Here is a 13604-nt window from a genome sequence, read left to right on the forward strand (position 1 = left end):
GTCATTGCCCGGGGCCTAGGAACTGGCAGACCCTCAAAGCTGCTGTTCAAAATGCCCCTTCCCTGTTGGGATCTCACTAATTCCTGGACCCACACTCTCAGTTCTGACCCAGGGATGGGCCAAAAGAGCAACTCATCACAGTGGGAACCTTACAGTTGACAAAATGTTTCCATTCTTGCTGTTCAGTGGGGTGCTCACAGTTGTGTCTGTGGGGGATACACATGTGTCCATTTTATAGCTGGGAAGATTGAAGTTTGGGGAGGTGACATGGGAGTCAGGGCAGTATAATAGAAGGAGAAAGGAAATCTGAGCTTAGGTTCTAGAGAAGCTGTGTGACCTTGGGTAAATTGCTTCTCTGAGCCTCAGTTTACCCATATGGAAGATAAAAGTGAAGGCCGACATTACTGAGAATTCACTATGCATCTTTTCTCTTGAGAACCCTTGGAAGGTTGGGTCTCCTATTGAGGCCCGTTTTTCAGACAAGGAAACAGAGGCACTGAGGGCTCACCAGTTTGTCCAAGGAGGGCAAGAGGCAGGGTTGGGAGCTAGCAAACCTCCTGAAAGGGTGCTGCCCCTCTGCCTGCTGCCCCTCTGCCTGCTGCCTGCTGAAGCCAAGGCCCCATTTAACTGCCGCCCACATGGCCGCTTGGGGGATGCAAACCCAGCATGTGGCCCTCTCTGGGAACTCCCTGCTCTGAGCTCCTTGGTTCCATCCTCCCCTAGAGCCACGTGGGAGGCTGGGCAGAGCCTGCCCGTCCGCTCTCAGGGCCTTCATGAACTCTTGAAAAACTCCATGCTTTTCTTTGATTTCCATGCTGTTAAACACGCAGCTCGGCTGCCACATATAATTAAATCCTGGAGTTCTGGTCTGGAGTCAAAAAACCTGACTATGTGGCTTTGAGAAAGTCATCTGCCCTTCGTGAGCCTCCATTTTCTCATCAGACAGTGGGTGTGAGAATACTCTGGAGGCATAAAGCACAGAGCCAGAGCTACTGTTGTCCCAGCAGGCTGTCCCGTCTCTGTCCTCTCTGTCACTGGGCATTGGAGAAGGGCTTGGACAAGGCCCCCTCAGGACCGTCTCGCCCTGTGTTTCAGCCTCACCATATCCATCGTCCTGGGTCTCATGATCCTGCAGGTGTGGATCGCCGCCACCTTCTTCCTACAGCCAAAGATGAGCGCGGCTGACAGGCAGAAACCCTTGGCTCTCAACAACAGGTAAGGGTAACGAAGAGAATGGGGATTAGAGGCTTTGGCTTCAGCAGCCCCTCGTTCCTTCCTCTTCCCCCTTGGCAGGTTCCTGCGAGGACCGTACCCTCCCTGAGAGGGCGAGGGGCCGTGGTCCGGGAGTGGGCTCTGGAGCCGAACTGCCTGGGTCCAGATCCTGCCTCCACCCCTTATGGGCTATGGGACCATATGTGACATTCCTCAACACCCACGAACTGCAGTTTCCTCATTTTACAAATAATTGCTCACCTCCGAGAGGTATTCGGAGCATAAAGTGTGTTAAAATATGAACTTAGAACAATAGTGCCTGGTCCGAGGTTTTCCTTTGTAGTTCACTCATTCAAAGCCCTTCACTCAGGGAGGAAACAACGCAGGCATTAAGGATACAGAGCTATCCCTACCTGACCTGCTTGCGGCAGCTCACGGTCCACAGGGGCCGGCAGACACATGGCGACAGTCAACTCCAGAGGGGGTGACAGCCTCACAAGAGCAACGCGGGTAATGGAGAAAGAGGCAGGAATGGTTCATTCAGCTGCAGGTGGGACGTTTGAGCTGAGCTCGGTCGGCTGTCCTGCAGGTCTCGCTGAGGAGAGGGTGTGGTCGGCAGCCCTCAGGGCACAGATGGAGGCAGGCAGCCGAGAAAGGGCAAGACGTCTTGAGAGAACAGTGAGAATCCAATATGGTGGCCATGTAGTGGCCTTGGATGGTGAGGGGCAGGGAGGGGGCACAGAGCGTCGGCCCCAGAAAGGCCCCTCTCAGGGATGGCCCAGAAGCCCAGGATGCCGAGTTTGGGCCTCATCCCACCCATAGGCAACAGGAAACCACACAACCCAGTGGTCATCTGGGAAGTTTCCTTTGGAGGACTTGGAGCAGTTCCAGGGGGGGCAGGTCATTGTGACAACAGACAGTGGGAAAGCCACAACCTCGGCTGTAGCCACATGAGATTTCTTGTCATACAGGAAACCTCAAAACCCAGGGATCCCATGAAACATCACAGCCACCGCTGACAATCCCGCCGTGCTGGGTCCAGCACCTTCTGCACTGTATGAGCCAGTCCCATACCGCTGCTGCGTGGCGGGGACCGTCAAGGTCACAGGGCTAGGAGATGGGAGCTGCAGGACGGGGCCCGGAGCCAGCCTGCCTAGCCACCTCCTCCTCCTGAAAGGGTGCTGCCCCTCTGCCTGCTTCTGTTTGCAGGAAAGTGTTCCACAACTTCAGCTACTTTCTGTTCTTCTACAACGTGCTGCTGGGCCTGGGCGCCTGTCTCTCCAGGCTGCTCATCAGTTGCATCCTGGGCACGTGGCTGATCGCACGCATCGACAGGACCATCATGCAGAATGGCTATGAGGGGGCGGACATGGGTGAGTGGCTGGTCCCTGGTGGCTGCACATTGAGTCGGGGGTGGGGGGTGGCGGGGCTGGCCTGGCAGCTTTCTGGAAGCTGCTTGCCGGTCGGGTACCAGAGGCCTGGACTTCACACTCCTCCTTCTGCTCAGAGCTCAGCTTCTTATGGAGGCTATAACGCTGAGCAGAAAAAAAACATTCAGCCTAATGGTCAGAAGACAATTCAGGCTAGTAAACGGCTGCATATTTGACAGACCTTCGAGGTATCGTGGAGAGCAGTAAGAAGTACTAGAATTCCATCTGAACAGTTAGAAGGTAATTTATGAATGCACAGCTCTGAAAATGTTGAGAAAGAACACATCTCAGAATTATTGGTGTCATTAGCTGGAAACTTAGTTAAGAAAATGGTCTGTTCAGTTAAGAAAGACTCCCAAATCAAGCCGTTTCTGTAAAGCAAAAATCGTTTGGGTTTTCTTTCTGACCTGTGTCCATTCATTCACTCACCCATTCCTTGTACGCCTGGCAGCCTCTCTGTATGAGCACAGCGCTCCTCCCACTTTCGGCTTCAAGCTCTCCGCAAAAGGGATGGATTAGAATGCCATCTTGAGAACCTTCTTGCTCTTCATACCTAATTTTCTAGATTCTCAGTGAAAACAGGGGCACCGTTTAGGAACAAAGTGGCACAACAGTTACGTCATCAAAAGCACAGGCTCGAGCGTCCTGGGACAGAGGGCATGCTGCCTGGCCTGACTTGCCTTCTGCGTTTCAGGGTTCAGTGCCTGGATTGGAATGCTCTATGTGGATCATTATCATACCAACCCTGTGCTCGTCAGCTTTTGTAACATCCTGATCACAGGGCACAGGGAGAGGAGGCTGCAGCGGGCCATCAAATACTGGTACCTAAATCAGTCAGCAGGTAAGCCTCCTGTCTGAACCTATGCTGGGCTTGGACAATAGGCAACAAGGACCCTAAGGCTTCTCCGGGAGCCTTGAGATGTCCCAGCTTCCCCCTTCCCTGCCCCCCTTCCTCCATACTCCGTGCCCTGGGGAACCTTCTACCAAGGAGAGCAGGAGGCTTAGTCCACAGCCAACCTGGCCAGGGGACCCCTGAGGCGTGGTGTCCTTGTCCTTCTAAATGGGCTCCCCCCATGTTCCCAGAAATGAGCTCTAGTTCTGCTGAGTCCTCTAGTCCCTTTGTTTGAGACCCCACCCATATCCCAGGCTTCAGGCCAGATGCCCTCCAAGATGGGGCTTGGTTTTGCTTACCACAAGCTCTTCTGGCTACCATCTCCTGCCCCCTCAAGGATCTGTACTGTCTACTCCACCCCTCCCACCCTTATTACTCTGTTCTGCCTTCTGCTGGGAAGCCCACCAGTTAGCCATATCTTGTGAGCACCAGTCTGGACTATGTTCATCACTGTTCCCAACTGCAGACATCTGGCTCTGGGACAAACTCAGATCCCTCCAGCCGCCCTCATGTCCCCAGAAGTCCCAGTCCAGCTCCTTCTCCTGCACCTCACACCTACCAGTCTGCTTCTCCTAGAGCTTCTGAGGATAGAGACAAACTGCCCCATCCCCCAAGTCTGTCTGCTCTGGTTCACTTCTAGGTCCCCGAATCTCAACAAGGTCCAGGACGAGGTGGCTCCTGTTACACACCCTGGTCAACAATCCCAGACTAGTCATGCTCAGAAAATCAAGATCAGGTCATGGCTCCCGGGACTTTACCCAGATCCTGTTGACATGCTCAGACAGCTGACGGTAACCTCCCAACACAGCTACAAGGCCATTCCAGGACGACTGCCCCTGTGACAAGGCCCAGGCTACCCAGCTGCTGTCCCCTGCAGTGTGAGAGGGGACGCAGTCCCCGTCTACTGCACACAGCACCGGGCGCTCATGGGATGGCACCTGAGCTGAACCATGAAGTCTCAGGTCTAATAATCCACTCCCTTGGTAAAAAGATCAAGAACTAAAAAGAATTTCTGTTGAACAATCTTTTCTCAGTAACAATTTCCACTATCCATGTTAGGAGGTAGCACTGGGGAGTTCCGTGTGGATAAGCTCTTAGTTTGACCACAGGATAGATCTTCGCGTCACTGAAGAAGGTGGTAAAATGTACACCAGGAGAGCTTAACTGTTAGACATAGTTTTTCTCTGGAAGAAAGTATGGCTTTAATCCAACGGGATCCTTGTTGCTTCCCCCTTTCCAGGCCTTCTGGTGGTGGGAGAGAAGGAAATCCATGTCCCCAGCCGCTAATCTGGTAGGGTGAGCAGGCACACGTTGGGCTGTCCCTGCCATTGCCACTGGGATGAGGAGCAGATCAGAACTGATCTGGGCCTTGGTCACAAAGAAGATCTACAGATCTGACAAGGAGGGTATCCCCTGGGAAGGCTGCCTATCTGTGGAGGCAGAGATGGGAGTGGGCAGGCATTCTAGTTGGGGGCCAAGAGCAAAGGTGTGGGAGCAGGAGAGCCTCAGGCATGTTTGAGGAGGAGAGGCCTCTGGTATTTGCAGGGCAGGGTATTGGGGGCTGGTTAGACCACCCACAGAGGCCCAGATGCCAGGCTGGGAAGCCTGGACATTTCTCTTTGTGCAGAGAGCCCAGTACTTACCCTGATTCTTCACACCCACGCATAAGGTCCCTGATGGCCCGGGACTCGTGCAAAGTGACCAGAGTCACTCGTGAAGCCTGTGCAGTGCCAGGAGGACCTACCAACAGGGTGAGGAAATTCCCCATCCACCTCACAAATCCCAGAGCCACTGAAATTCAGTAATCATTATTGAGCATCTACTGTAAACCTAGTCCTGTGGCTAGATGTGTTTGCCAGACTTCTCTCTTTTAATTTAACCTTTGCAACCTCCAAACTTTGTCATTCTGCTTTCAGAAACTGAGACAACTGGGACTAGAGTGTTGGGGTCCCCGCACTACCACTTGTAGCTACGGGACACCAGCTAAATGACTCTGTCTTTCTGTGCTGTTTTTTCCTTACAAATAAAAAGGGTAATGCCTACAACACCCAAAATTATTTTGAGGATAAAATGAGCTAATACACACACACTCCTAAGCTAGTGCCTGCTACGTCCTACACTCAATAAAGATCAGTTATTTTTATTTGCAATGTTGATACTTTGTGGTGATCTGATTAATGTCTGTTTACCTCTCAGGATGCTCTCAGCTGGGAGAAAGGAGCCAAGGATGGTCTCCCCTCAGCTAGTTGCCTTGCAAATCATGGCTGATTTTCCTCAGGACCTACACTCACCAGCCCTATTTGCTTCTAGACCTACTAGTAGACTCTGCCCCAGAAGTCATCTTGGCCAGCAAGGGAGAGTGTAGGGGTCTGCCCATGGCTAAGTATATGGACCCTAAGCCTGGCAAAGCAGAAGCCATCCATGATCTCTCAGGCTGGGGCCTCTAGGGAATGTCTGTCTTAAAAAGAATTGTATGAGGAGGTGCAGGAAAGCTGGAGATCCTCGTGCATAGTAGCGTAAATGTTTGTGGAACAAGGCCCAGCTGTCCCCTTGAAAGGGACCTCACAAATCTTTGCCCTGCACAAGAAGCAAGTAGGAAAAGGAGCATGGGGGTCATGGGCGAGGCTCCCAGGAGGATTCTAACATAGGTCAAGAGGACACACAGAGCCCCTAGAGGGAGACTGAGGCTGGAAAGTCTTGGGACTTTGTCCATTTGCAAATTATCTTCCTCTGGTCTTGTCCTTCCCACATGCAAGGTTTGATCGCTTGACATTTATTCCTCTACTTAGTGCTGATGCAACTACAAGTCCCAGACGCAGGACTGGTCAGTGGTGGAGCTGGAATTTCACTCCCCAGGACTATGCTTAGTCTGAAGTTTTACCTTCAGGCCAAGGGTTCAGCTACTGCCAAGCCTGGACACGCACTCAGCCCTGAGCTTCTTGATGGCCAGTTCTTTTTGGCCTTGAATGTTCTGCTGGCCAAATAGGACTGGAGCTCCCATGGCAGGACCAAGCATAGCTACAGGATGGAGTGGCACCCAGGAGCCCACCAGGAGCCACACCTCCGGTGTCCCTCCCAGTGCCTGCCCAGCAGCCGGAGTCCAGTTGTCCCAGCGGTCACCATGCAGTGAGGCTTCGGTCAGCCGGGAGAGTCATGGCCAAAGACTCTCTGGACCAGCCACCAGGGAGAGTCTGTATCCGCTCTTACTCAACTACTCCCTGGGTTCACCTCTCATCCTCCCTGAGCCACTCCGAATCCTGGAATCCGGCCTCAGCCTGCTCCTCGGGCTCAAGGTCGTGATGATTTGCAGCCACGTGGAGCCGCTGGATCTCCCTCATTACTTTGTATTCCTGGGGCCAGAGGGAAGGACAGATGCAGACAGGGCCTGAGCAGGGCATTGTGGGGGGGAGGAGAGAGCCGGGAGGCCAGTCCTGGGTCTTTGTACACATGGAAACCCTCCAATTCCCTCCAGGTCCTACCTATTCTCAGAGATGGGTGTAAATAACTCCTCCTCAGGAAGTTGGACTTATCCCACCCACCAAATTGATGGGTCTCCCACTTCTCTGTTATCGAACTCCCGGGTGTGTCCTGCCTGGGGGCGGGGTGGGGGGGCTCTGATTCCCCCACCCCCCGCAATGCTCCTCCTGCAGTGACTGCCACAGATGTTCACCCCATTCCTTTTCTGGAGGTTGATCTGGGATTCCCCTGGGAGGCAGACAGCCAGGGTCCATCAGAAAGAGGCCCCCAGCCCATAACTAGCCTCCCTTCCCCACCCCTTCTCATGTTGTACTACCGCCGAGGCCCTCCAGGGGGCAGGGCATGCACAGAAAGCAGGACTGGGACCCAGGCCAGGCTCTGGGCTCCAGACAACGGGGGACTTGAGAGCTGAAGCTCAGGGACAGGCTAGCACAACCCACTCTGATGACAGACAGGAGACTAAGGTCTCAGGCAGGTAGTGACTGCCCAGCCACTTCTGTGTTGCCTGACTTGGAGGAACCTGACATCTCTCTCCCCTCCTTGGGCATCTCCTGAAGGAGAGGCTGAGTCCCACTCCTGCAGCTTTGCAGTCTGGCAGCTCGGGGAACCAGGACATGCAGCTTATGTGGTGCCTCCATTCAGTCATCCCTAAGAGGAGCATGACACCCCAACTCCGGAGATGCCTGCCAGCTGCTGTGACCTCAGGACTCAGTAGGGGGCTCTCTTCTCCCAAACCCTACTGCCCTGCCCCAGGTTTCTCTCACTCCAGATAATCTTGCATTGCAGGGTCCGGCATCCCCAGGGCAGTGAGGAACATGCCAAGGAAGGCGAAGAACACACCCTGTGCCTTCGGGGTGGGAGTGGGGATGAGCTCTGGCTCTCAGGTGCCCTCAGGGACTGTCCCCTGAAAACTCCTCACCCTCGGCCTCTACCCCAGGGTTCCCATGTGCATCTCCCTCAGTTCTTCTCCTGTCGCCCTCTAAGAACACCAGACTCCTGCTAATCACCTCCCAGGGCCTGCTTCTGGCAATCCCAGGGTATGTGGCCCCAGGTCCTGGTCACTTCTAATGGGGGATTTCTGGCACTGTGGCAATGGGGGGCAGAGCTGCAGGGGGAAAGCCCCTCCCCTCTTGGTGTGGAGACCTTTGTTTAGGAGGGAAGAGCCCCCCTCTCCGCTGACCCTGGGGCCCCTTCCCCACAGGCATCCTCACCTGCCATTGCCTCTTCTGGGCTTCCTGGGGGGTCATCTCCAAGGTGGCCAACTTGGAGATCCTCTCCTGCAGGGTCAAGGACAAGGTCAGTGAGGCCATTGTCACCTCACCCCATTTCTCCCAAGGTTCCCTAACCTCACACCCTGGACAACTGACCTAAGTCCATTGCTACCAGTGCTACTCTGTCTTCTAGTGTGCTCTGATTCTAGAACAATCCTGGCTCCAATACTCACCCAATATGTGGCCTTGGGCCTGTGGCCTGGCCTCCCTGGGCCTGTTTCCTCATCTGAAGAGTGTGAGGAGAGCTCCACCTACCTCACAGGGTCTCCAAGGACTCAGTATCATATTACTGTCATCATTGTTCTCCTCTCACACCCTAGCACATTCCTTTCCTCCCTTCAACCTTATCACAACCCTGTCCTGTGAGGCCTGCACCAGAGGATCATTACTTTCCATTTTCCAGATAAGGAGACAGAGCCCCAAAGAGAGGCAGTGATTTGCTCAGAGGCCTACAGAGGAGAGGCTGCACCCTAGCTGCTCTTGCCCCAGCCTGGCCCCACCACTGACCAGAGTCCTGTCCTTTGGGCTCTCAAAGAGTCCAGGCCCCCAGCCCGGCCGAGCCATGGATGAAGAGGGGCAGGGGTCTTGGGAGCCTGGCTGAGTGGTCCCTGCCTGCCCAAGCCCACCGGAGTTTCTGCCACCCAGGCTGGGCCTGTGGCCATGCCAAAGTCTTCACCTCTCCAAGGTACCCCTCAGGACATTGTCCTGCACAGCAGCCTTCCTTCATCCACTCAGAAGGGGGCTGCTGGGGTGCCATCTCTGACTGTGACCAGGGCACAGGTTCCTCTTTTTGCTTCCTCTTTTTGAAGCTTCTTACTTCCATTCAGGAAGGATCCACTAAGAAGCCATCAGTCCCCCCAGACTCTTAGAGGGTATCTGGGACATATATCATGGTCAACTGGACACCCAGATGAGATTCCTGACTGTGACTGATTGGCAGTGATGCTTGAGGGGCAAAGTAGGAAGTCACAGAATGCACACCTCTCTGTCCCTGGTCCGGCCATCTGCACCCAAGCCTAGGCAGCCATTTGAGCACCTGGCCCATGGCATTCCCCAGCAGCTCCCACCCTGGCGCAGGTAGGGTGCCCTCCTCGTGGAGATGGAGTGAATCCTGGAGGAGCAACAGGGGCCTGGCTTCCCGAGGACAGGCTGGGCTTATTTAGGGAAGAAAGAAACCCCACCGACCCCTAATAGCCTGGAGGAAGCTGAGTGCCAGCAGGATGGACCAGCATGGAAGCCTGACACACCTGGTAATTCTGCCATCTCAGCAACCCCTCCTGGAACAGCTCAGCTGCCCCCACTCTGTCCCGTGACCAGGGCCTTCTGCCCTGCGGAGTGCCCCCCACCTGCTCTAGACCAAACAGCTCCTTCTTTCTGTTAATGTAGGCAAGACTGGAATTTTTCAGATACTTCAAGTGAGAAATAAAACCACACCCTGCCTGGTCCCCCTCCCCACCTCCTTCTGTCATTCTAGACCTCCAGCCTCCACTCCACCTGCCCAGTGCGTTGTCGTTGCCACAAAGATTTTGAAATTTTCGGGAGCTCTTCCTGAGGGGAAGAGAAAGAAAAGAAGGAGGGAAAATTGGGGGAAAGATGGGAAGGGTGTGAGTGTCAATAATGATTTTTATTTGAGAACCCAAAAGATCAAAACTGTCTGGATGAGGGTTTCCACTGGTTTCCTCTGAGCTCCAAGGGCTCCATGGGCCTGGGGAGGGGAGACTTCATACTGGTCTTCATACTGGGGCTGCATTCTCATTTCTTCCAAGCAGCATTATTTTTTTTTTAAGATTTTATTTATTTATTTGACAGACAGAGACACAGTGAGAGAGGGAACACAAGCAGGGGGAGTGGGAGAGGGAGAAGCAGGCTTCCCGCCAAGCAGGGAGCCCGATGCGGGGCTTGATCCCAGGACCCTGGGACCATGACCTGAGCCGAAGGCAGTTGCTTAATGACTAAACCACCCAGGCGCCCCTGAGCAGCATTATTTTTGACTGGTTTTGGTTCCAAATGGACATAGAATTTGTTGCTATAAAGTAAACACTTGAAAATGTCCAGTTTGGCTCAGCCCAATCTCTGACGTTGAATGGAACGGATTTCTGAAGCAGAACTGGTGGCCTAAGGTTCCAGGGAGGCTTAGAGGCTCCACTCCCAGCTCAATCCCTGTCCCCAAGGTTGGCTGCCTCCCAGAAGGTCCCAGCTGAAAGAAGGGGCAATGCCAGCCCTGTGGGAGATTCCTCATCCGCCCTGCTCCTATGGAGAGAGGCCCCCACCTGGAAACTTCTCCCCATGTCTTCTTCAGACAGCGAATGGCATGCAGTGAGAAGTTCCTGAGGATCTAGCTCTCCTGGAAAAGGGGGGAGAATGAGCTGTGAGGGGAAGCTCTGCTTTCTATAGCTGACCCTGCCTCACTGTGCACACCTGCTCACTGGACCAACGGCTCTGCTCAGGTGAGTTCTTTGTAATCCCTCCACCTGCCACCTCTGAGCTCTCCCAAGTCCTCTGGGGCCCCATGGGCGCCCCCCATGCAATCAGGTGGGTCCGCAGGGTGCTGGACCTGGTGGGCCTGGAGACCCTGGGGAGGAAAGAATTACTTTTCTATTTTCCCCCTTTAGCTTTAGAATGTATTGTCAAACTTTTAAACTTCACAATTTTACTAAGCCTGAGCCTATTTTCATATATTTAAGGCTGTTTATATTTCTTTTTCTATGAACTGTGGATTCATGTCTTTTGCCAAATTTCCCATAGTGTGTCTGTTCTTTTTCTTATCGATTTCTAGGAACTCTTTAGGTATGAGGGATGTGAGCCCCTTTGTAATATGAATTGCAAATATTTCTTCCCAGTTTATCATTTCTTTCTCTTTTATTAGGATTTTTTTGGTCAGTTTGGTGGTGTGTTTGTTTTTTGTGTGTGTGTTTGCTTGTTTTGCTATGTATCATTAAGATGTCATTTCTCCCCAAACTGATGTATAGATTCATACAGCCACAGTAAAAGTATGTCAGCAGATATCTGGTGGACACTAACTATATGCTTTCCAATTTTCCATAGAAATACAAGTGGCCAAGAATAGTCAAGACAGTCTTAAAGAAGATCCAACTTGGAGGGCTTACACTACCAGATGGTAAGCCTTAGTACACAGCAACAGTAATCAGGGCAGTGCGCTATAATAGTGCAAGGAACAATAGACAGAGTCCAGCGAGACCCATACTTATGAACATTTTGTGTATGACAAAAGAAACACACAGAACGATGGAGAGAAGATGGTCTTCTCAGTAAATGGCCCAGGGTCATTGGTTATCCATATGGGAGCAAAATTAATCTTGACTCCTACCCTCCCCCCATCATAAACAAAATCAATGCCAGGTGGGTTTAAATCTAAATGTGTAAGCTTAAAACAGTAACATTTGTAGTAGATAATTTAGGAGAATATTTTCATGACCTGGGGGCAGGCAAAGATTTCTTAGGACATAAACTACACTAACTATAAAGACAAAAATTAATAAATTGGACCTGATTAAGAATTTCTCTTTACCTTCCAGAGAGTTAGAAGGCTAGAACAGAATGGGAATAAGCACTTGTCATATATTTATCTGGGAAAAAGCATCAGATAGGATATGTAATTGACTCCTATGAATTAATAAGACAAAATCCACCAGAAAAAATGGGCAAAAGATTTGACCAGATATTTCACAGAAATACAACCAAATGGCCAAAAAGTATATAAAAGTTTACACGACATCATTACTCACCAGGAAAATTCAAATTAAAACCACAATGAAACACTGCTACACATACACCAGAATGGCTAAAATAAAAAACACTGACAAGGCCAAATGTCAATGAGGATGTGGAGCAACTGGAACTTTATACACTGCTGAGGTGTAAACGCACACAACCACTTTCAAAAACTGTGGTAGTGTCTGCTAAAGATGGACTTACACATATTCTTTGACCCCAAAATTCCACTGTCTGGTAAATACCCAGTAGAAATGCCTACATATGTTCACCATGCTAAAGAATGGTCAGAGCATCCTGATTTGGTAATTTTCTAAACTAGAAACAAACCAAATGTGCATCAATAATAGAAAAGATAAATAAAACGGGGCATTTTTAAAATGATGGGATGCTATACAGAAGTAAAAATGAACTTACAGCCACATCCAAAAATGTTTGAAACTTTACAAACATAATGAAAGAAGTCTGACATAAAGGAGTATGTTCTGTATGATTCCATTTAAATGAAGTTCAAAAACAAGCAAAACTAATTCAGAAGTTAGAATATTTGTTATCCTTGGGGAAGAGAGGGCAGTGACTTGGGATGGGTAGATGAAGGGGCTCCCGGAGAGTTGGTAATGTTCTATTTCTTGGGGGCACTGGTTACCAGGTGTGTTCCTTTTGGGTAATTTATTAAACTGTATACCCTTATACTTTTTGGTATGTATGCTATGCTTCCACATGCAAATCCAATCAGTTTGATCCAGAATTTTTTTCTGGTTAGTACCAAGGCCAGGTGGCATAGCATTTCATTCAAGACTCTGGAATTACATGACCTCTATTCATATCCTGGATCTAGCCACTTCCTATCTTGGAGATCTTGGCCAAGTTATTCACTCTCTGAGCTTCAGTTTCTTCATCTGTAAAATAGGCTTATTATGCTACACTGAGTATAGTTATTAAGGGAATTAAATCCTCTCAATAAATATTAGCTCTTGTTGGTCCTTGTTGGTCTTCATTCTGTGGACTGTGGAGAAGATGGACAATGACCAGTGGAAGAGGAAGGAAAAGATGAGACTCTACTCAAGAGACATTTTTGGTGTGCATGGCTGAATCAGTCAGTAGAGCGTGTGACTCTTGATCTCAGGGTTGTGAGTTTGAGCCCCATGTTGTGTATAGAGATTGTTTAAAAATAAAATCTTAAAAAAAAAGAAAGATATTTTCAAGGTGAAGACTGAGGAGGAAGATATGATGGTAAGGTACAGAAATAGAGTCCAAAGACTTGGCTCCACTAAGGACCATTCCCTGTCTCTCGCCTCCTGCCCACCTCTAACATGGGACAGGGACTAACCAGGTGACCTCTGGCTGGTTAATCTTCTGGATATCACATTGCAGAGTTGGAAGGGCAATGCAAATGGCATCCAAAAGCCAAACACAAATTCCCATGTTTAATCCAAACTCAAACCCAAAGGCCCAGACTCAGGAGTTAAGGGAGGTAAATTCTCAGTGGTAAGACTATGGGTTATTTTTACATTCTCCCTGGAATATTTTTCTATTTTCTACAATAAGTGTGTCAGAACAAAACACTGTACATGATATATCCATGCCTAC

General features: G+C 50.7%; 1 protein-coding gene across 6 annotated transcripts in view; it reads left to right on the forward strand.

Moving 5' to 3' along the window:
* The window catches only part of LOC118541076 (stimulated by retinoic acid gene 6 protein-like), a 58844-nt gene extending 53156 nt beyond the window's left edge, over window positions 1-5688 (forward strand). For all 6 annotated transcript variants that reach the window (XM_078061490.1, XM_036100530.2, XM_036100527.2 and 3 more), the window contains 4 exons: window positions 1096-1215; window positions 2422-2585; window positions 3337-3483; window positions 4175-5688. In XM_078061490.1, the coding sequence (XP_077917616.1) occupies window positions 1096-1215; window positions 2422-2585; window positions 3337-3483; window positions 4175-4323 (580 nt within the window). In that variant the 3' untranslated portion in view covers window positions 4324-5688. The remainder of the gene's footprint in view (window positions 1-1095; window positions 1216-2421; window positions 2586-3336; window positions 3484-4174) is intronic.
* The last annotated feature ends 7916 nt before the right edge of the window (window positions 5689-13604 follow it).

This window comes from Halichoerus grypus, chromosome 14, assembly GCF_964656455.1.
Source record: "Halichoerus grypus chromosome 14, mHalGry1.hap1.1, whole genome shotgun sequence".
NCBI lineage: Eukaryota > Metazoa > Chordata > Mammalia > Carnivora > Phocidae > Halichoerus > Halichoerus grypus.